The 22,122-nt window shown below is 41.0% G+C and overlaps 1 protein-coding gene across 8 annotated transcripts in view; it reads right to left on the bottom strand.

Moving 5' to 3' along the window:
- PPP6R3 (protein phosphatase 6 regulatory subunit 3) overlaps nucleotides 1–22,122 on the bottom strand; it is a 158,084-nt gene that overhangs the window by 55,927 nt on the left and 80,035 nt on the right. For 6 of the 8 annotated variants that reach the window (XM_061609951.1, XM_061609949.1, XM_061609952.1 and 3 more), the window contains 5 exons: nucleotides 16,119–16,183; nucleotides 14,785–14,900; nucleotides 10,260–10,345; nucleotides 3,833–3,919; nucleotides 2,009–2,106 (listed from right to left, as the gene is read on the bottom strand). In XM_061609951.1, coding sequence (XP_061465935.1) covers nucleotides 2,009–2,106; nucleotides 3,833–3,919; nucleotides 10,260–10,345; nucleotides 14,785–14,900; nucleotides 16,119–16,183 — 452 coding nt within the window. The remainder of the gene's footprint in view (nucleotides 1–2,008; nucleotides 2,107–3,832; nucleotides 3,920–10,259; nucleotides 10,346–14,784; nucleotides 14,901–16,118; nucleotides 16,184–22,122) is intronic. The other 2 variants (XM_061609953.1, XM_061609948.1) reach the window with 2 other exon arrangements.

Genomic DNA, 22,122 nt, shown 5'->3' on the forward strand with positions numbered 1-22,122 from the left:
TAATAACTCTGCCCCTTTAATGGGTGGCTCAGTTGTCATGGCCGCAGACACCTTAATGCCAACTGGTCACATAGATTTAGAAATCAAAGGGGTTATAATCTGCCTTCTATAGCAATTTTGTGACAGTGAGTTCCTCAGGTTCAGACATGAACTCCTCTGCCCCCCTTCCGTATCAGAATTCAAGTTCCTTTGCTGGTGTGTGGGGAGAGGAATTGGATGTAAAGACCCATTCCCCAAAGGTGGAGGGATTTGAGTGCTGGCAATGGATAGGTGGCATTATTATCCTTTTGCTTAAATCTCTGGGGTCTATTGAATCATAATCAGACAATTCTGAGGAGAGAATATCAATCTGTTTTTCCTAGTTGGAGCCTTTCCCCCCGCCTCTTTTGCCTCTCTCTTATGCTATGGGGTGGGGACTCAGAAATCAGAGGAGGAGGAAGAAACATGTTTCTGCTTTTTCTTGGCTTTAGCCTTTTGTGCCAGTTCCCTTCTAATGTCATCCCGTAAAGCAGCTTCCATTGCTTGAGTAAGTTTCCACTGCATTTAACTGCGGACTCTTGACCAGCTGGGAACAAACATTCTCTGTTTGGTTGTTTACTTGGGGAATGGGCCTTTCCTGCTGAGTCATGGGCTTTAAAGGCAAAATAAGATGTTGTTTCTGACCCAAATTATGGAAGAGCAGTAAGGCAGGAAAAAAGGTTCGGGGAGGGGGGTCTGTTCCAGATGGCCTAGACTGTGCTATGGCCACCTCCATATCCTCCAATCTGCTTTGTTACTGGGCATGGGTCATCTCCTCTGTGGGAGTGACCAACCCTGCTGCTGCTGTTTTGCGTGCTCTTTTGCCTCTGAAGTAGAAGGAACTGGGTCCTTCTGTCTCATCCTATTCATTGGCACCATGTCCACAAGCTCATTAAGCCCACCAACCCTCAAGGGAACAAAAGTAATGGGAGGGAAAGAGAGAGTCATGGGTAGAAACACAGCAGGAAAAAGAGGGGATTTTTTTTAGGATAGATGAATAAAAGACAAAAGAGAAATAAAAATAACTGAAAATAGGGAGAGTGTGATTCAAAATGGCGGAGCGTCAGCAGAAAATACAGAGGATAGGAAAGGAGTTCTACATAGGGCAATTCAGGAAGCAAAAGAGAGAGGAAGAAGGAAGAATGACAAAATTCAGTCACATGGTTTCTTGCCTTGGGCAGGTGGGAGGAGACAATGACCTGATGTAGGCTGGTTCATCTATTCTGCTAGGAAAACAATTTAGAAACTAACTAGAAGAATCACTGTATGCACAAACAGATATGAAAACAAAACAATTGGTGCATATGCTTGCAGCCACTCACAAGGAAGAGGTCCAACTACAATACATATTTTAACATTCAGTTAAACTCATATTTTAACATTCAGTAAGTTGTTTATTTAAATTCTTACCTGTCCCAAACTGCTGAGGGTGCATATTTAAAATATAATGAACTAAATCAAATAATAAATAATAAATAAATAATTGTACCAATTAAATCTGTTTATATTTTTAGACCCAACTGGCAACCTAAATGGATAAGGAAAATTTCCACAACTGTCACTTATCCAAAAGTTGTCATAATACCATACAGAATAGCACAATACAGAAGCTGTAAGCACCACAGAGAAGTTGCTTATTATCAATTTTCCTGTGAAAATATAACTTAAGGAGACCCTGGTGCACAATGGATTCAAAGTTTAGTACTCTGGAACAGGATCAAGAGGTTTCAGAGAAATCAATACAACGAGCATTGTATTCTATTATTTTAGTGAAGGTCAGAAAAGAGCTTGCTTCATAAATGCTAGGGATGGAGGTGTTAGATGTGAGGCATAATTTAAGAGAAAAAGTTCCTCTCAAGTGCACACAATGCATAACTGGAAGATGAGCAAGGCCAACTATACACAGCTTATACACACTAAAGAGACAGCCACTAATCATTGCAACACAAACAAATGGAAAACAAAAAGGCCGACATTAAATAATACTCACTTGCCGATATCATCTTGATCAGCAAACTTCTCATCGTTGAAGCCAAACTGGTCAATAAAATTGGACGTCATTTGTTGCATCTGATAATCAGAAAAGGCCTGGCAACCCCAGGACCAATGACAGTGATATAATGATTCTAATAATAGTCTAAATACTACTTGCCCATTTTGCTCCAGAAATTCTTTCTCCTAATACCTACAAAATATCATATGTTGACACTTGGGGACCTTAGGGTGCGTGTTTGATAACAATTCCTCTTCTGTAACAATTCAGATATTCAAATAACAATTAACTTTGGCCTTAAGTTTATTTGATTTATATCCCACCCTTCCTCCCAGTAGGAGCCCAGGGCGGCAAACAAAAGCACTAAAAACCCTTTAAAACATCATAAAAGTTAATTTACTCTTTTAAACATGATCCTTCCACAAAGGAAGCCACAGACCTGAACTTATAAGATCTGAACAGGGTGGTTTATAACAGATGCTACTGGAGGTTGCTGATTCATAGGGTAGCCATAAGTCAAAATTGACTTGAAGGCACATAACAACAGGTAGAAGGGCAATGAGTTTGGAAAGATACTCTCATTTGAAGTAATGTGAATGGTACAAATGTGGCACCTCCATTATTTGAAGATACAGGAGAATCTTTTTGAGTTCACAGGAAGAGACACTTATTTTGGATTAATTCTCTGCAAAGCAAAGTCTTTACCGCAGCCAAGCTAAGGCTGCATCTTAGATAGTTAAATAGATTTTTCAAGTATCTGGTTGAGTACACAGTCAGACTGGGTGATTCATGTACAAATTATTCAGTTGGGAATGGGACAATTGTGCTAGAGAAAGTGGCCCCTAAAGCACTAGTTGTATGTAGCTTGCAATTGGTACAACTGCCAACCATAATTTCTACATTATCAGAGTTTCACAAGGCTGTGTGAACATTTGAGTCTGTTTTCCCTCGCAGATAAGATTATGGTCTCCTTTTAATTCCATAGTCATGAACAAAAATGAACACTCATCCCACAATCAAGTGAAAACAGGTTGTAGAGACTTCAACAAGAGATAAATCCACAAGTATTTCCAACTTGAGGGTGGTATACATTTTTGAAAGCAGTTAACAACCCTTCTAAGGCTGCCAACTGGAACACAGCATGGAAGTAATGGCTTAACTACTATGGGTCAGTTCACATGATCTTCCAGTCCTCCAAATGTGGTTTGTAGTATTAAAAACATGAATATTTTCTATTTTTCTTGGCCCTCAGAAAGTGGCAACTGACAAGTGTCAATCAAGAAGTTCTAATCAAATGAATGATGCAGATCAAAATTATTTACATCTCAGAAGTCTTTCTTTCTTTCTTTGATTTATATCCCGCCCTTCCTCCCAGCAGGAGCCCAGTTGTGATTATGGGTTGCATTCCATGTAGCGCTAAGTAAATCCTTGTGTGAGTGGAACAACTTCTGCTTGCACAACAGGAGTTTCTTCCCCTTCCTCCGCTGCTCACCCCCTAAATTTGTTCTGAGGGTTCTCCTAACCCTCCGGAGCAGATATGAGGATGGCATGTAGTGCACACATGGGGGAGATGAGCAAGGGAAATCCCATTGTGCAAGTGGAGGTTTCATTCTGCTTGTGAAAGGATACTAATATTGCCCCATGCATACCAGACATAAATACCTCAGCTCTCAGGAGATGCCTTCAATTTTTTTCTCTTCTTAAACATGCTAAGCCTTAAGTTTAAATGTTGCAAAATCCTAAAGCAATTATCTCACCAGGAGCTTTGTTCAATCAAGGTACCAATGCATGCAACTGCAAATAGTCCAGAATTTGACTCACTTGCTGTAAAGAGGAATCCTGTGAGAAACCAGTTTCTTTAAAATCAATTTCATCATCACTGGATGAATGTATATGACAAGTAGTAACCTAGATACAGAAAAGTAAAGCAATTAGCACAGGGTTCTATATTAAAATACATCCATAATAAAGTCTATGTTTTCTAATTCCTTGCAAGAAAGCAAGCTTAACAAATATACCACATTTGGTGTGCCACAAGATGAATATTAAAGCCAAGGTTTTATTTAAAAAAAAAAAACACCAGGGGGGTGCTATTGCTCAGAAAATAAAAGCCCAAAGCTGCATGTGAAGGCAGAAGTAGTTGTGTGGTTCTTTGAATCCCAGCAATTAAGTGTGGTACCTTTAAATCCAAACTTTGTCAATTTTGCTGTAAAAAATGTATATTCAGGGAAATAATTCTTATCAAAATACACTGCCTTTAGCAACATTACTGTATGGCTTGGATCCAGTGTTCCTGCAAGTAAAACTTTGCTCATGGGACACTCTTGCTGGGGGAAGACAATTTTCACTGTTTCTTCCTTCCCCATGTGGCTCCCTGAAAAAATACTCCAGCAATGTGGGAAGTAGTGCAGGGGCAATCAGTAAAGGTCACTCCCGCCCCTCACTTGATTTCAAACACCTTTGCAAATGGAAAGAGACCTTCTGTCCATAGAAGAGTAACTCTGGATTCACCCCTCCATCAAGACCGTATTAGCTGTTACTTTTATTAATTGTCAATAATGAACTGGTTGATGCTGCTAGCCCTAAATTTTTATATTGGACAGCATCTAACGTTTCCCTTCCTTCCTCCCATACTGAAGAGCTGAGTATTATGCAGACGTATAAGCATTTTACTTAAAGAATGGAGCTCTTTCTTCTCGTCAGACTGGAAACTGCATGTGATGGTGATTTCATAATTATTATGGGTCACTCTGAATGTTTCATTGTACCTTGGAGCCAACCCCATTGATGGCTGAGTTTAGTATCTTGAATATTATTTATCTAAGCAAACTTTTATCTTCTAACTCCCTGGAACAAAGACTTGTAGAGTTAGGCTACAATCCATTTAATAAAGAGATTAAAGCAGGTTAAGGCTATGTGGCAGATGTGGCTGTGTGATCTAGTGGATGAAATAATTCAGAAGGCTTCATGAATGTATGTAAATATTGTTACAAGTTCATACAGCCATATGTAAAAACATACGTGAAAAAACATCTGCTCTAGGATTTTAGCTTGCATGTTATCTTAAAATTATATAGTAAGTCCATTAATTTTTTGGTACTCCAAGTCAAGCAACCAAAGTACAACATAATGCTAGCTGTGTTCTGCAAAGTAGCGACCAGTATTTCTTATTAACATCATGTAGCTTTAGAGTACAATATTTGGACCATCTGCATGCAGAAATCTGGGGTGTTAAACACAAATCAGCTAGTTTGTTGCCAGACATCGATTCTTTTAAAAATCATCAAATGAATAACCAGAGAGTGGCAAATAACAATCAAATAATAATCTCAAGGAAATACACTGTTAAATATAGTTTTGAAATTATTTTTAGGGTGGGGGGAGGACAGTGATAATTAAGTAAAGCCTGACTAGACACACACATGGCCCCTTTTCTGTAACTAGGGTATGCTATGGATGTCTCCCTATGCCACAATAAATGTCCATTCATGGTTAGGTTGGTATGGGAGACAGCCATGTAGAGGGACTTGCACAGGTTATGTGAGATTAAAGGGAGGATCCCAAGGTGTAAAGGATCATCTAAGATGGTGGCAGGATGTTTTGCAAAACTCTTCTGAGAAAACCTGTTGCAGTGAAAGTATGGAAGTCTAACTTTTAATAATTTGTGAAATTGGCAACTATGTAGCCATACAGACAATGTATGACAGGAGGGCTTAACAGGGCAGTTTCCCTGAGGAATCATTTGATATGGGAGTGAGAGATTAGGTATTTTGTTACTGGATGGGACAAAACACAGAAGATGGTAGCTTGCCATCTCCTCTGCTGAGCTCAAGAGACAGGATAGAGATTCTGTTAGTATACTAAGCATCCCATTGCCTAATAATCTCCTTACCTGAACTGACAGAAGTAGTATCAGGTGCAGTGTTAAAGATGAATAGATCCTATCAACCTCAAGGAGGCAACCACTCCCAAAAAGCCAAATTTAGATCCTTTGGCCATGGACAACTACAGTTCCAAGTTACCTTTTTGGGGCAAAGTGACAGAGCAGGTGGCTGCTTCTTAACTTGAGTAAGTTTTAAATGATACCAGTCACTTGGATCCACTCCAGCCTTGGTTTCCATGGCGGATGACTTAAACTGGAGGATGGACGGGGGGTGGAGAGAGAATAGCTTTTTAGTCCTCCTGGACCTCTCAACAGCTTTTGATACCATCAATCATGGTATCCTTCTGGGTAGACGATCAGGATTGGGCATAGGAAGCACTGTACTACAGTGCTTTCAGTCCTCCTTGGATGGTCACCTGCAGGTGGTAGTGCTAGGGGACATTTGCTCCACCCCATTGCCATTGGTTTATTGGGTTCCATAGGGATCTATTCTGTCCCCTATGCTTAATATCTAGATGAAACTGCTGGAAGAAGTTATCCAAATGGTTGCACTCAGCTCTATCTTTTCTTTCTATCTTCTGATTGCAGGGAGGCTGTCAAAATTTAAACTGGTACCTGGAGGGAGCTCTGGGATAGAAGCAGGAAAACAAGCTGAGGTTGAACAAAAGCACAACAGAGGTGTTGTGGGAAGGGAGATCCCCAACTCTGGAAGGTGTATTACAGCTGGTGTTCAATGGGATTCTCTCAAAGATCAAATATGCATTTGACAAATGCCCCTGGATTTGGCACTAACTGGGGAGGTCCAGTTGGTGTCAGTGAGCAAGAGTGCTTTTCATCAGGGTTGGCGTATACACCAACTGCACCCCTATCAGGAGAGGGCTGACCTTGCCACAATGATCCTTGCTCTAATGCCCAGACTAGTCTAAAGTAATACACTCTACACTCTGAGGTAGATGGTCATATCCAGTTCGCACTACTCAAATATTTTCCATAGCTTTAGTGTATTCTTATACTTCTTCATACAGCGCATAGTTAAAACTCTGGAATTTACTCCCACAAGAGATAGTGATGACCATGAACTTGGACAGCTTTAACAGAAGATTAGACACATTCAAGGAGAATAAGGTTATCAGTGGCTACCAACCACAATGGCTATGTTTTATCTTCACTGTTGGAGGCAGTATGTGTCCAACTCCCACTTGCTGGGAATCACAGATAAGAGAGTGCTGTTCCCCTTATGTCCTGTTGGCAGTCTTCCTGTGGGCATCTGGTTGGTCATTGTAAGAACAAGATACTGGACTGGAAAGGCCTTCTTATGGATCATTGGTCTCAAAATCAATACATTCGGTATATATTCTGCATAACATATTTTTATGTATCAGTTGGCTTATGTGCTACTGAATATAGACATAAGTATTGGCCATTGTTGGCTTTACAGTTTTATGTTGTTTTAAAGTAGCATGTTCAGTGCATGTAAAAAATTCAGACTTAAAATTTAAAGGCTACCTTCACTTTTTGTATGTACAGGGGGTTCTTGGCCAGGGTATATATACTCATGCTTTAATTTCTGTCCTAACCAGCTTTACCATTCTATTTTTAGCTTTGCCCAACAGGAGCTATATGGAGACAGAAAAAGCAGAAAGGTATGAAATAAAAGGGAGACTCCACACCTTTTTCTTGAGATATAGAGATCAGGAAGATACAACTAGAAAGGGGAGGTGGAAAAACTGGAGGAAACATACAAAGAGCCTAAGGACAAAGGCAGAGAATATGGAAAGAAAGGATCCTGTCTCCACTGGGTGAAAGCATGGACTAGAATTGAAAAGAAAATAGAACAAGGAGAGTCTATACTTGCTTTACAAGTCATATGTTCCTGCCTTTGGGTGAATGAGGACACACAGCCCTCTACATGGAGGTCTCCCATGCCAACCAGAGAAGGCTTTTTTGCTTAGGCTGTTTGACAAGTCTAACATGCTGTGTTCTCTTCCTTTTAACAATTCCTGCTGCTTATCTGCCTAATGGAGCCATGAGGAGAAAGGAAGAAGAAGAGAGAAAAAAAGGCATAAAGAAAGAGGAGTCAGCTAGTGGAGGAAAGAAGTAGTGTGTAACTTCTAGGTTGATTAAGAACAAATAGTGAGGGTTAAAACAAAAATGCCAAGTTCTAAAACGGTTGTAAAGAAGATCTAACCTGGGTAAAGGCAAGGAAAACAACTGTGGAGTCTAGAGTACTGGATACAGTAGGGCCCCGCTTTACAGCGATTCGCTAATACAGTGGTCTCAATTAGATGCAATTAGACTAACGCCCCACTCATAAGCCGCTTGTTCTGCTTTTACAGCGGTTTTCAGGCATCGCGCGCCATTCTATTCAATGAGTTCCGCTTTACAGCGGTTTTCTCTTTACAGCGGGGGTCCAGAACGTAACCCGCCGTATGAGTGGGGCCCTACTGTACAACACAAGTTGCTTGTAACATGTCCCTTGCCTTCCTGGGCAGCAGCAGGGCTTAACCTATTCCTTTTTAGATGCCTCTTTTGCCCCAAATATGAAAAATTCAGAGAGTTCTACTTGCTACCTTTTGGAGGACAAGGATAACATAGCACAGGAACACAGTTAACAGAACCTACGCGTAACTGGCATTACACTTTTAGAGGATTATGCACTATAAGCTTTCAGGGTGGAACTCAAAGTCTATGAATTCAAGATCCTTCAGCTATAGCCCAATATTTTTGTGTTCACACCTCTAAAAGTAGGTACATGTGCATAGGGCTGGAGGAGATGAGAGACATGGCTGAGTGAGATGAGACACAACACTACTCTTGGGCTGGGATCCAAAGACCTATTTTAGGTATTTCTTGACTGTATATGACATTATAGTTTTTGATTCAAACGCAGAAAGTCAAACACAGTAGAATGATTTTTTGCATTTGAATGGTAAGCCTTCGTGTCATATCACATTTAAAATACAGCACTATTTTTATTCACTTATAGTCCATATTAAAATTTGACTAATGTGAATTCCTAGATGAATAATATATTATTTGATACACTGAATATAAAATTAAAATCCCAAATATTCTTATGCATTAACAAGCTACTTGGGAAATATATTTCTCACAACAAACAACAGTAATAGTGAAGAAGACAACTAAGAATGATCACCTTTAAATGGAAGAAACAGATTGATCTATTCAAATTCTGGCCTTAAGTATATTCACAACCAAAAATACTGCTTTTTAAGATTATGTCTTTCAAAAGACTGCCTCTGTTAAGATGGTGTCTAAGTAATATTTATATTTGGAAGCCAGTACCATTGAAATCTCTTATCACAAGTTAGGAAAACATTATACATGAAACGTGAAACTCTAATTATGAAATGATGTAGTTCTTTAATGTGCAGTAAGTTATTTTACCAAGAGTTATTTTAATTTAACTTATTAAACAGTTATAGACTAGTCCTACAATCTAGCGTGGATCTCCCAATACCAACTGAGAGAGGGGAAAAATATTTAAACCTCTCTCCCACAAAAAGGGATCAGCTACTGTGTACACACAAACCAAATGGGAGTCATAAATCAATTGTGTTCATGAGCAATGGTTTTAGCATCTGAGGATAAGCTTTGGGCTTTTACACTACCCCTCGTTCTCCAGTGCAGTTACAAGGAGAAACTCAGAAGCTTTCATTTAGACTAATTGTAACTGGCTGCAACACATAGACAACTAACTATGTTTACTCTTAAATATGGTTAGCAGAAACAAGCCAACCTTACTCAATAGTTTTTGGAGACGGCTTGTTTTCACTAACCATCATTAAAGTAAGTCACAATTTAAGGCCTGCACTTAATACTTAACAGTGGTGCATCTAAAAGCAGCAGAAGAAACTTCTGATCTCCTCACAGCCACACCAGAGTGCGTGTGCGTAAGGCTGAGACTCACTGCAGATCATTCTTGTAGTGGTAAGCCATGATCTAGCATTCCATGAAGGGGTGGAGATTGTGTGTGTATGAGAGACAGACAGACAAGACAGGACAGACAGGAACTGCCTTCCAGCAGAGTTGGACTGTATGCTATGTACATAGTTGAAAGTAAAACAAGACCAATTTGATTAGACTCTTAATTCAAATATACTCTAGGTTTTTTAAAATCCCAAAGTGGGGCTCTTTTTTTGGCAAGGGAGTTTCCCATAAGATAATACAAAGCAAGTCTCCTTAGAAAACTAGAGCACCACACACTTTCAAACGAAAGCCAGGATAGTAACCACAATCTGTTAGATACAAGTGAGCTACAAAAGGTGTTGTGTCCTGCATCCCTGGCATGTCAGAAAAAAGATTCCCTTTAAAAAAGCAGAAACTTCATCTTATGAAACCTACTAGATCCACTGTGTTTCTTTTGTTTGTTTCTCCTAAAGAGCTTGTGCAGAAAGTCTCCCATCGCTCCCTGATTTCATCTGGAAGCTCTAAAAAGTCAAGCAGAAAGAGGTTTAATACTAAAACTGCTGAATGTTGTCACTTAAGGCACATTCTTTTGTACTCTATTTTAGCACTTATCCTTATAATATATATATATATACTCATGCCCCCAAGGTAGAACCCACATGTCAGAAATTCTGCCTTGCTCCTCCCTGTATGCAGAAGGAAGATACGTGATACTTTAAAAGTTGAACCTATCTGGGATTCTTCCTGGAGCTAAGATTAGGTTTTCACTCACTCTTCCCTAAATATCTGCAAGGCCTGGAATGCAGATGATGTGAAGATCTCTGTAAAGATAAAGCTCAATGTATAATTATGATGCTTTTCAACTACTGAATAATTCATCTGTCGAGATGAACACCAAATGATTCAGATGTAACAAAACTTAGGTTGGTACATCAGTCAAATAGCCAGACAAATATTGTCAAATATTCCAAGGATTACATTAGGTAGATGGCAGCTTACCTTTTCAAATACATTATAGTGTTATTTGTTAGCAAGGGCAGGAGAGAGGGCAGCTTCCCTGCTAATAATGCAGCAGTCAGGGGCAAATCCAACAGAACAGCAAGATGTCTGCCACTGACTACCTGCTATAATGGCACGCATTTCCAAACAGGAACACAAGCAGTCATCAACAGGAAAGGCAGCTGCCTAGTGAACTAGGAAGACCTATCTTCAAATCCTCACTACCATAAAGTAAATTAAATAACACAGAGCCAGCAACTTAGCCTAACCTACCTCACAAGGTTCTTCTCAGGATAAAACAGAGAGGAAGATTACATATGCTGCCCTGAGCGTCTTGAAGGAGTAGCAGAATAAAAATATAATAAAAGTAATAATTCATTACCACAGATATTTCTATCAAACTTTAAAAAGCAGGGAAATTGGGCAGCTATAGTGAATGCACCAGGGGAAGAGATCTGACCTCCTCTCTGAGATGTTGTACTGCCCCACAAATTTGTCAAAATGCAATCACAATTTGGAGTGGTCTTTCACAGTCCAGTCCACTTCCAGCGTAGCTTAGAAGAATTTGGTAACATGTGCTTCTGAGCATATGGTGAGTGGTGGCAACACCTGCAATCAGGACTACATCTCCAAAGATGGAGAATTACATTTTTTGTATGTTTGCTGGTGCTGTTCTTGCTTTGCTTCTTTCTTAGTGTTACTGCTGTAACACAAGAGCACCTAACCTAGAAAATTATATTTCTCTCATTATTCATCCTAGAAATCTGTGTCAAATTTATTTTTATTAATTTCAAAGCCTTTTTATTGGCCAATGTCATATGATGGTGAAGACAGCCTTTTGTATTTCAAACTGGAGGTTATGTTCTATTTCTATTTTGAGTGCATTAACAGTTGAATCTGAAACTGTAGGTTGATGTAAAATCATACTGATCACAATATGTTGCTACTTAAGCAATGAATCCAACTGTTGAAAAAAAGAAACTTGGCCTGCCCAAGATAAATGTGTTCAGCCTGCTATGCTTAAACCACCCCACTTAAGGAAGGGTGGGCACAGTCAATTAAAAACACAGAGCACACCTAGACATTTGCTAGAATATATTTCACCTTCCGCTGTTTTATCTTGCGCAAACTGAGACGCTCCTGATGTCCACTGAAGACTGTTCTGCAGAATAGTCAGTGCCATTACTCCACAATTGTTTTTGGAATTTTTATGCAAAGTGCAAAATTATGCAAAATCTTGCTGTATTTCAAATATTCACAGAAACAGAAGCAAAAGAAAATGCTTCACTAAAATTGCAACTTAAATCAAACATATGTAAAGTGACTATCTGAACTATATCATCCGTCTTAATATTGTTGCTTCCTCCCTGCTAAAACAAGATCAGCACAGCACATGTCTTGTTTCTATTAATTGGGGTGATTGCAGGTGCTGCCACCACTCAACATAAGCTCAGAGGCACGTTACCAAATTCTTCCAAGCTACACAGGAAGTAGATTGCACTGTGAAAGACCAACCCAAATTGTGTTTGCATTTTGACAAATTTGTCGGGCAGTACAATATCTCAGAGAGGAGGTCAGGTCTCCTGCTCCCCTGGTGCATTCACTATAGCAGCCCAATTTCCCTGTTTTTTAAAGTTTGATAGAAACATCTGTTGGCTATAGGTACATTCTTAAACCATGAGGGTTTTTTGCCTATTAATGAATTTGCTTTTTAATCCGAAAGAAATGGGATCCTGAGAATGGACTGATCATTTGTATGCTGACTTCAGTGAGGTTTACTCCTCTGCAATCATGCTTAGCCTAGGTAAAACTGACCATGGGGGAAGAGGAGACGAGGGGGGGAGGGGGGGCTGGAGTGGGCAGAGAAGGAGGAAGGAGGAAGAAGGGTGGGGAGGAAGAACAGAGGAGGAGGGGAGAGGGGAAGGAGAGAGATGGAAGGAGAAGAGGGGGAGGTGAAAGGCAAGTCTGATCAACTGGATTCTTACTGAGTTCAATGTGAACTTGGATAGATTAAACTGAACACGGGAGGGGGAGAAGGAGGGAGGAGAGAGGAGAAGAGGGAGGGAGGGGAAGGGGGAGGGGATTGGAAGGGGAGGTAGTGGGAGGGGTGAAGGAAGGGGGAAGGAAGGGGCAAGGGGAGGGAGAGAAGAGGGGAGGGGAAGGAGGGGAAAGGCAAGACTGATCATTTGCATGCTTTTTGAGTTCAACGGGATTTACTCCTATACAATCATGCTTAGGATAGGTGAAACTGACCTGGGGAGGGGCAGAGAGGGGGAGGAGGAGAGAAGGGGAGGGAGAGGAGGGAGAGGAGGAGAGAAGGGGGAAGGGGAGGGGGAAGAGGGAGAGAAGGGAAGAAAGGGTAGAGGGAGGGGAGGAGACCGGGTGGGTGGGCAGGCAGGCACTGAGCAGAGGGAAAGCCCCTTTCCTTTCCAAAAGGAAAACATTGTGAACACTATCATTGTTTTTCAGCATTTTCCCCACCTTTGTATTCTACAGCAGGCACATGTAGCCTCCCACCCAGATTTAAACCAAAGCTGTCCCTAGCCGCATCCACACCAGATCTTTATTTCTCTTTAGACAGTCATGGCTTCTCCCAAAGAATCCTGGGAAGTGTAGTTAGTGAAGGGTGCTGAGAGTTGCTAGGAGATGCCCTGTTCCCCTCACAGAGCTACAATCCCCAGAAGAGGGGCTGACTGTTAAACCACTCTGGCCACTGGGGCTGTGTCAGAAGAATAGGAGTCTCCTAACAACTCTCAGCAAGCGTTTCTGTGTTCAGAACTATAGGTTTTGTAAGGTTTTGTTTTGAAATGAGCTGATGGGAAGCAGCAAAATGGCAAGGGGGTATTTTCAAGTTAACATTGAGGAATGTGAAAAATCCACACTGGCTATAGTATATAGCCACTCCCACTTCATCCTGGCCTACACTGCTACTTATACCCTGGAGAACTTTCTAAAGCAGAGCTGGGTAACCTGTGGCCCTCAGCCTAATTCCAAAAGCAATGATTTCAGGCCTCTGGCAAGAGCAATCTGTTCTTCCCCAGTGGTCAGCTGGGTAGGGAGGAAGAGTGAATAAAAAGAGGATGTCCAAAATAAAGAGAAGGCCTTACACACTTCTGACTATGAACCAATCAACTACTGGCTTCAGCTCTGCCCACAACTGGTACATGGCCCCCTGACAAGTTAGCCAGAGGGAATGTAGCCCTCAATGGGGGGGGATAAGCCCTCAATGGGGGGCAGACTTCTGCTTTCTGAATCACTCTTTGTCCATTTCAAAGTGGGAAACTTGATTTAAATCTGTCTTGAAATGGAAATGGCCTCCCTTCAAGTCGATTCCAACTTATGGCGACCCTATGGGTTTTCATGGTAAACGGTATTCAGAGGTGGTTTACCATTGCATTCCTCTGAGGCTGAGAGGCAGTGACTGGCCCAAGGTCACCTAGTGAGCTTCATGGCTGTGTGGGGACTCAAACCCTGGTCTCCCAGGTCGTAGTCCAGCACCTTAACCACTATACCACACTGGCTCTCAAATCTGTCTTAAACTATAGTCTTAAACTATAGTTAAAATTGCTTTGACATAAAACCAATCTACCTAGAAGGCCAAATATTCATTTTTTGAATATACACAGCCATAACCTTTAACAGAAGTTACATACAAAATTACAAAAACAGCAGAGATAAAGTCCAAAAACAACTAATCTGTAGAATCAATCCATAGAATTTTAGCTGGAGAATTCTAGTCTTTGCTTAGATACAGATATCAGGTCTTGACTCAATAGTGCAGCAAGTAATTTTTATGATATAAGAGAGGCAGGAACCAGTGAGCTGGCAGATAAAGTTCAGAGGAAACCTGAAGGTAAAAACTTAGCATGGGAGGAGATATGCATTAAAATTCTCCACACGTAAGAATCAGTAATACGATCAAGTAACAGTATTATTTATTCTTTAAAAGAACAATACTTACCTTTAATAAGCTGCTGCACTAATGTGCAGTTTGGCCCTTTATCAGTACTGTGCACAAGACAGTTGGCTATTCTTGTTAAGTGACCCATGTAACCGTATCGTCTTCCTCCTTCAGCCCTGCAAGAGTTCAACGCTGTTAATTATTTAAACAGGCAGTTGTTGAATCTGATTAGTTACAGACTGTTCTGTCTATAGATCTGTAGGACTATCGGGCAGAGCAATACAACTCAGGGGACCACAAAGTAAAAGCCTGCTCTCCCAAATGCCCCTACTGGGGAGTAAGCCTTCTCTATTGACTTCTATTGTTGTTATTTACTTAAACAGACCTTCCTCTTGGTGTACATTTTTCCTGGCTTGGGATCTGCAGGAGCGCTCTGAACACGAGTTGGAGGTGGCCTAAGTCCCCTCACATGCACCCTTTTTTGGGCCTTGTACCAGCTCCACTTGCGCCAGCCTCAGCTGAGCTGGCTGGGTTCCAGCCGGCTCAGCTGGAGATCAGCCACATTGAACTCCCCTCAGCTTGGCGTAAATGCAAGTTGGATTGCATCCTAAGTAAAACAGATGGTAGTTTAGGCAACAAAGAGAGTAAATGACTAATCAATTCTTAGGCATCTATGTATTTCAAATTCTGCACCTCAATTTGATTTAAACAACTGTGTAGAGTATCAAATCAGACAAATGTTAATTAAAAGGAGGGGTGACATCTTTTATAGACTATGCTACTGTATAAGACAGCACATTTTTGAGGAATTAGCCACTATTATTTAAGCTCACATTTATGCCTATTCTGCACAGTGATCTGTATTAAAACTATATATGCCCCTTCAGACTTAGCTCAAATATAAATTTGCTCTTTTCAGTTATTTATTTTCTTAGATTTATATAACACCTTTCTTTCAAAAAGGAACTCAAGGCGGCACACATGTGGTTCCCAGGCAGTCTTCCATTCAGGCACTGACCAGACCCAGACTTGCTTAGCTTCAGCAAGGTGGTAACCTCATGAGCCTTCATACCCACTGGTCATATTCCTATACTGAAGTGAAATTAGTGAAATTAGGCCAATGTATAATGCTTGTGCAAATTGCAAACAGCAGCAGTTAACACTGCAGGAGTAGAAATAAAGAAAACTAACGTCTCTCACTTCCTCTTACTCAAAACCCCCTGATGTCAGCATACCTCCTTCTAGGCAAGAATAGTGCGCTTTATGAACATCTGTTAATTACAGTTAGTATTTTATTTTAATTTTTCCTAAATTAAATCAAGGCCCATTTTACTTCCCAAATAATATACAGCATTCTTAACTGCAGCTGACAAAGAAAGGTTTTGACTACTCACTGTTTCTTCTCATTCATCTCCCAAGCTTCAAGTATTCGTTCTATTACATGGCACTTAAGGAAAAGCTATAAAAGAAAGGCTTCCTCAGTTTTTTGCAACAGAAACCCAATCAATGCCTCAAAACAAGCACCAATTTGTTCATACACAGAAAAAATGATCAGATAGTGATTGACTACCCTCACCTATAAAGTGGATTAAGATATTATTCCTTCAATTTAAATTTGGGTGTACAATGGCCATGTCTTTTCCCAAGGTATGTCTTACATTTTTAGTCATGCACCTCTGTGTTTTGGCCACAAATATTAATTTATAAATGCATGCCTCTTAGGAAATCACATAATTATCTTTCACAAACTGGAAGTTCCGACTTTAATTTTCCTTGTGTATCATTGTTGCAATTCATTCCTACATATGAAATGTTTTCCAAATGTTCAAATGGTCAAGAGAATCTGGCAGGAAATTTTGAACATCTCTCCAGGTTCACAAAGTTAACATACTCAAGGACACTAGCAAGCAAAATTTTAGATAAGAACACAGAACAAATTGTAACATGTAACCAGCTTCATGATGATCACACAATCCAAAGTGCAGTAGCCACCTAACTCAGCTATTTTAAATGCCTTTGGATGCTCCAATTCTATAATTTGAATGTCTATGCATGCTCCAATTCTATAATTTAATCCTACCACATAATTATTGTCAAGCTATTGGCACAACTGCTCATGTGAAATGGGACCACTGGGCACTTGTTGTGAATGTCCTTTCTAGTTTGAGGGTGAATGAGGCATCCAATAAGAATGGATTAAGTCCTCCTATTGCTCAGAAAAGCAGAGAACATATTACTAAGTATAATGCTGTATCTGGTACTCTTGTGTCTGCCTCAGTTCTATCCCTTGGCAAAACCAGACAGTGTTCTAGGAAGTGAATTAGAATCATAGTAGTAACAACGGAGTCTAGAACAGAAGAGTTCCCACACCCCCATCATCTACAGATATCAGTTGATGACAACAGCTTGAGAAGATACAGATAGGCCAATTGTCTTTTTAAAAACAACACCACTGTGTGGTTCAGATGCCTTATTTATCCCAAACTGGAAAGGACATTTACAGTAAGTACACAATGCTCCTCTCCCTGTGTTGAGTCTTCCAATAGAAACAGGATATGCCTAGTGTGGAAACAGAGAGAGGCCAATGAGCATGATTATACAGTGGGCAGCACATGCTGTAACACTAATCTGCCAAAAGTTGCCTCTATGGAGGCAAAGAGTCTATCATATGTTTAGCGAAAAAGATGAAGGCAACTGTGATGTTCCTGTAGGTTAAGCATCTGTAAATATGGTAAGTGTGGGTCTATTATGTGATGTATGGTAATTGACTGAGAGAGAAAGGGGGAGTACATGGGTGAGAAGTTGAAGTATGCTGGATGATGATTGGCTGAGTGGCTGGCTGGCTGAAGGTATAAATGGAGGTTTGTGAGTGATGAGAGGGGGTTGAGTTGGTTAGGGGGCAGAAGTTGTTGAGTTGGTTGGAGTGAGGTCATTTGGTGAGGGTTGGTTGGCAGAGTTCTGAGGGAAGTTTGGATTGTATTTGGCTGATATTTAAAGAGTATATATATGAACAGAAACATAAAGAGTGACCATATATGAAACCATACGCTTGTGAAACATTCCTAACGTAATCTTGTTATTTCCTGTTATTAGTAAATAAATACTTATTTGGTTTACCAAAGGCCTGATCCTTGGCTGGGGGAATATACAGACCAGAAGGGAGGGCAAGGTATTTACTAAGGCTGAACAGAAACTGTATCTAATGGTGGCAGCGGTGAAGGGAGATATTGTAACAAGTCAAGTATCCAGAGCAACCCAGAGTTGTATGCTTTATATATAAAGATACAAGGGGGTTGGGAACAGCATAGGCACACAGTCACAAAGTAACAAGCTATAGAGAGACTTAGGCAAAGTCTCTGGGAGTATTGGTTACAGGAAGTGACTGGTGGTGCTGCCTAGCAGTGGGATCTAGTGAGATCTGTGCTACAGCAGAGTGAGAAACCATATAAAGGACGGTCCTGACTGGTGGTGTCCCTGGTGGTGCCTAGTGAAAGGCAGTAGCCACAAGCAGGTGGGAACCTTACAGGGAGAACCAGGGAAGGACGTCACAGCAACTCTGCAGATTTTTTCTCTCTAGATTTCTAGGGAGGGATGCATTGGTGAAAGATGCAGCAGAGGTAACCACTGCTCTTGGGGAGTCATTGGAAGCCACAGATCATAGCTGTAATGGCATTAAGCCAGCTGAGAATCATAGTGCTACAGCCTTTCCCTCCCAAGGAACCTAGGGAGAAATGAAACGGAGTCAGATTGCCTGAAGATTTTCTACTACTGACCTATTTAGAGGGTGTTGCAAGTATCCAATTTATATTAAGTCCTCTCCAAAGGGTGAAACAGTTTGGGGCAAAAGGATGGAAGGACCAGCTCCTGTACACAGTGAAAGACTGAGTTCACATTTGGAATGAATGACGACACTGTTGTTGTGAAACATACACAAGTGACTTTTCAGTAAGGGTTCTGAGACTCTGCAAGCTGCAGTTATGGCTGCCAGGAAGGCAACCTTTGCAGTAAGCAATCTAAGTGGCACCTCATTCAGTGGCTTGAACAGAAACGAATGGAAGGCCTTAAGAACCTATCGGAGGCACCATGACTGAAAGCTAAGAACCACCAGAGGGCAAAGGAGGGCAGCAACTCTCAGGAACTACTGTAAGCAGGAGCGGCTTCCTAAGGACTTCAATGCTTTCTTTGACAGTACAGAAAAGAGAGAGCTAAGGCCTGTCAGAAAAGGGTGTTGGCCTTGAAGCCCAGATCTAGGCCATCATGGAGAAATCTCTGCATCTGTGATGCCTACAGATTTGTGGACTAGGCCTTTGTAGCTACATCTTCTGAAGAACGCCTTCCAGGTTGTCTCATAAATTCTAACAATGAAAGGCTCTCTAGAGGATAGCATAATATGAATCACTTTGGCTGGATAGCCTAAGTGCTTGTGACGATGCGACCAGCAAGGTGTCCTCTTGACCCTTGTCCTTCTTGGTTTATTAATGCTTGCCAAGGGGATATGACCAAGTGGATCCAAGCTGTGGTCAAAGCATCTCTGCAGGATAGAGTGGTCCCAGCTGCCCTGAAAGAGGCAGTAATCTGACCATTCCTGAAAAAGCCCATCCTGAACCCATTGGTTTCTGACAACTAGCACTTGGTTCGAAATACCTCCCTTTTTAGAGAAGGTGATCAAGAGGATTGTGGCGCAGCAATTACAAGTACTCTTGGATGAAACATTATCTTGACCTATTCCAGTCTGGGTTCAGGCCTGCTTATGGGACTGAATCGGCCTTGGGCACCCTAATAGATGATATTTATCATGAGAAGGACAGGGGGAGTGTGTGCTTGATCTCTCAGCACCTTTTGATACCATTGACCATGGTATCCTTTTGAGCCAACTTAGTAATATGGGTAATGGGGGCACTGTTTTACAGTGGTTCCAATCCTACTTCCAGGGTTGTTTTCACAGAATAGCATTGGGTGACTGTCTTTCGGCCTCCTAACAGTTGTGCTGTGGGGTGCCACAGGGTACCATCGTCTCCCCAATGCTATTTAACATGTATATGAAGCTCTTGGGAGTGGTTATCAGGAGATTTGGGGCAAATTGTCAGCATTACGCTGATAACACCCAGCTCTATTTCTCTGTAACATCTGAATAGGGAGAGGCTGTGCAAGCCCTAGACTGGTGTCTGGACTCAGTGGTGGGCTAGATGAGGGCCAATAAACTGAGTCTGAATCCTAGCAAGACGGAGGGACTGTAGGTTGGTGGTTCACGAGTTCAGATAATTGGTCAATTGCCTGCTCTGGATGGAGTCATACTTCCTCTGAAAGAGCAGGCTCATAGTCTGGGGGTGCTCCTGGATCCATCTTTGTCGCTAGAGGCCAGGTGACCTCAGTGACTAGGAGTAACTTTTACCAGCATTGGCTGGTAAGACAAGTACACCCTTTTCTGGACCAGGATAGTCTGACCGCTGTTGTCCATGCACTGGTAACCTCCAGGCTGGATTACTATAATGTGTTCTATGTGGGGCTGCCCTTGAGGTTGGTCCAGAAGCTGCAGCTGGTACAAAATGTGACGGCGCAACTGCTCACTGGGGCAGAATATAGCCAACATGCTACCCTGCTGCTGAAAGAATTGCACTGGCTACTGGACCAAGTTCAAGGTTCTAGTATACAAAGTATACTAAAGTTTTTAGTATACAAAGCCTTATGCAGCTTGGGAGCAGGATACCTGAAAGATCATCTTACCTCTTACATACCCAGTTGATCACTACACTCTGCAGGTGAGGGCCTCCTGCAGATACCATCTTATCAGGAGGTCCATTCCACACAACATAGGAATTGGACCTTTAGTGTAGTGGCACGAACACTTTGAAATTCTCTCCCCTTAAGTGCCATCTCTGTTATCTTTTCAGAGGCTATTGAAGATCTACCGCTTTCAAAAAACCTTTTTAAGTAGAGACCTTATCCTCATTTGCGTCTGTGCTAGAATTGCTTTTTAAGATGTTTTTAAAGTTGTTTTTTAAAGATTTTTTAAAGATCTTTTGTTTGAATATGTTTTGAAGTCTTTTGTTTTTAAGGTGTTTTCAAGTGCTTTTAGTGTTTTGTTTTTGCTGCCCTGGGCTCCTTCTAGGAAGAAGGGTGGGATATACATTTAATAAGTAAACAAACAAATATGGAGTCAGATACCATTGATACTACATCTTATAGAAGTTCTCTCTTAAATCTATTTTAATCCTAATCCATCTCCATTCTCCCAAGGTCAACTCCTGGTGTAAATCATTTGCCCATTTATAAATGTGCCCAATTTTTGTTTTTAAGAACTTTTAGAGTGTTTTTAGTGTTTTGTTTGCCGCCCTGGGCTCCTTCTAGGAAGAAGGATGGGATATAAATTTAATAAATAAATAAGTAGAGAAAGGCCAGCTGTTTAGTCACCAGGGGCTTAGATGCACCAGCTGGGGTCCCTAGGATAGCAAGTTTGGAATCTGAGGCAGGCACCACAGGCATGACGATACTAATTGTAGGATTTCAGAGAACCACAGCCTCCTCAGCCAGTGACAGAAGAGCAGGAGAACCTTGATGTCACAAATATACCTGCCTGGACTAAGTTCAGACTCAATGGGTCCAGCTCAGGAGCTAATATTTATACTAATAATTTCCCTCAACCAAATACAGCCCAATTCAATCTAACACACAGGTAATAGAACCCTGGGCTCCTACTGGGAGGAAGGGCGGGACATAAATGTTGTTGAAGTACTACTACTAGTAGTAGTAGTAGCAGCAGCAGTAGTAATTATTATTATCCCTTTGTCTATTTGCGATGACCTCATCATTATGACAAGGACAGAGACTAGATCTACATTCTAAGGCTTTCGTGCCATACTCAGAGTGTCTTCAGTCATAAAACCATAAACTTTAAACTCATCTTGTAGTGATTACCATCAATTACAAGCAATAAAATCACACCAATAACAGAGCCATAAACTACCTGTATCATAAATTGCTAATCGGCTTCAATTAGCCATTCTGGTTTTATAAAAGACAAACCCCCCCAAACTTATAGTTTTCACTATGTCCAGATGCATACCAAATATGCCCCTATATCTAATGGATTTAATGTTATTCTGTAGCTGAAATTTATTGAACTTAGTCTTTTCCATAGGAGAGGCTCCTTATGCTTTTGCATCAAGGTAGCCTTGTAACATCCAAGTAATTAAGCAAGGTACCTCAGCTGTGCATCAAATGGGTTGCATTAATGTGTTATCATCTATGCTATATATCAGGACTTTAGATGTTTTAAGATATGTAATAACTTAACCTGTTTTATTTTTATTTTAATGACTAAGCTTTTATTTTTCCTGTAATGTTTAAACAGTTTTATAAGTAAAGGAAATGTGTTAACTCAACTTATCCTATCTGAAG

The sequence above is a fragment of the Rhineura floridana genome, chromosome 2, assembly GCF_030035675.1.
Source record: "Rhineura floridana isolate rRhiFlo1 chromosome 2, rRhiFlo1.hap2, whole genome shotgun sequence".
NCBI lineage: Eukaryota > Metazoa > Chordata > Lepidosauria > Squamata > Rhineuridae > Rhineura > Rhineura floridana.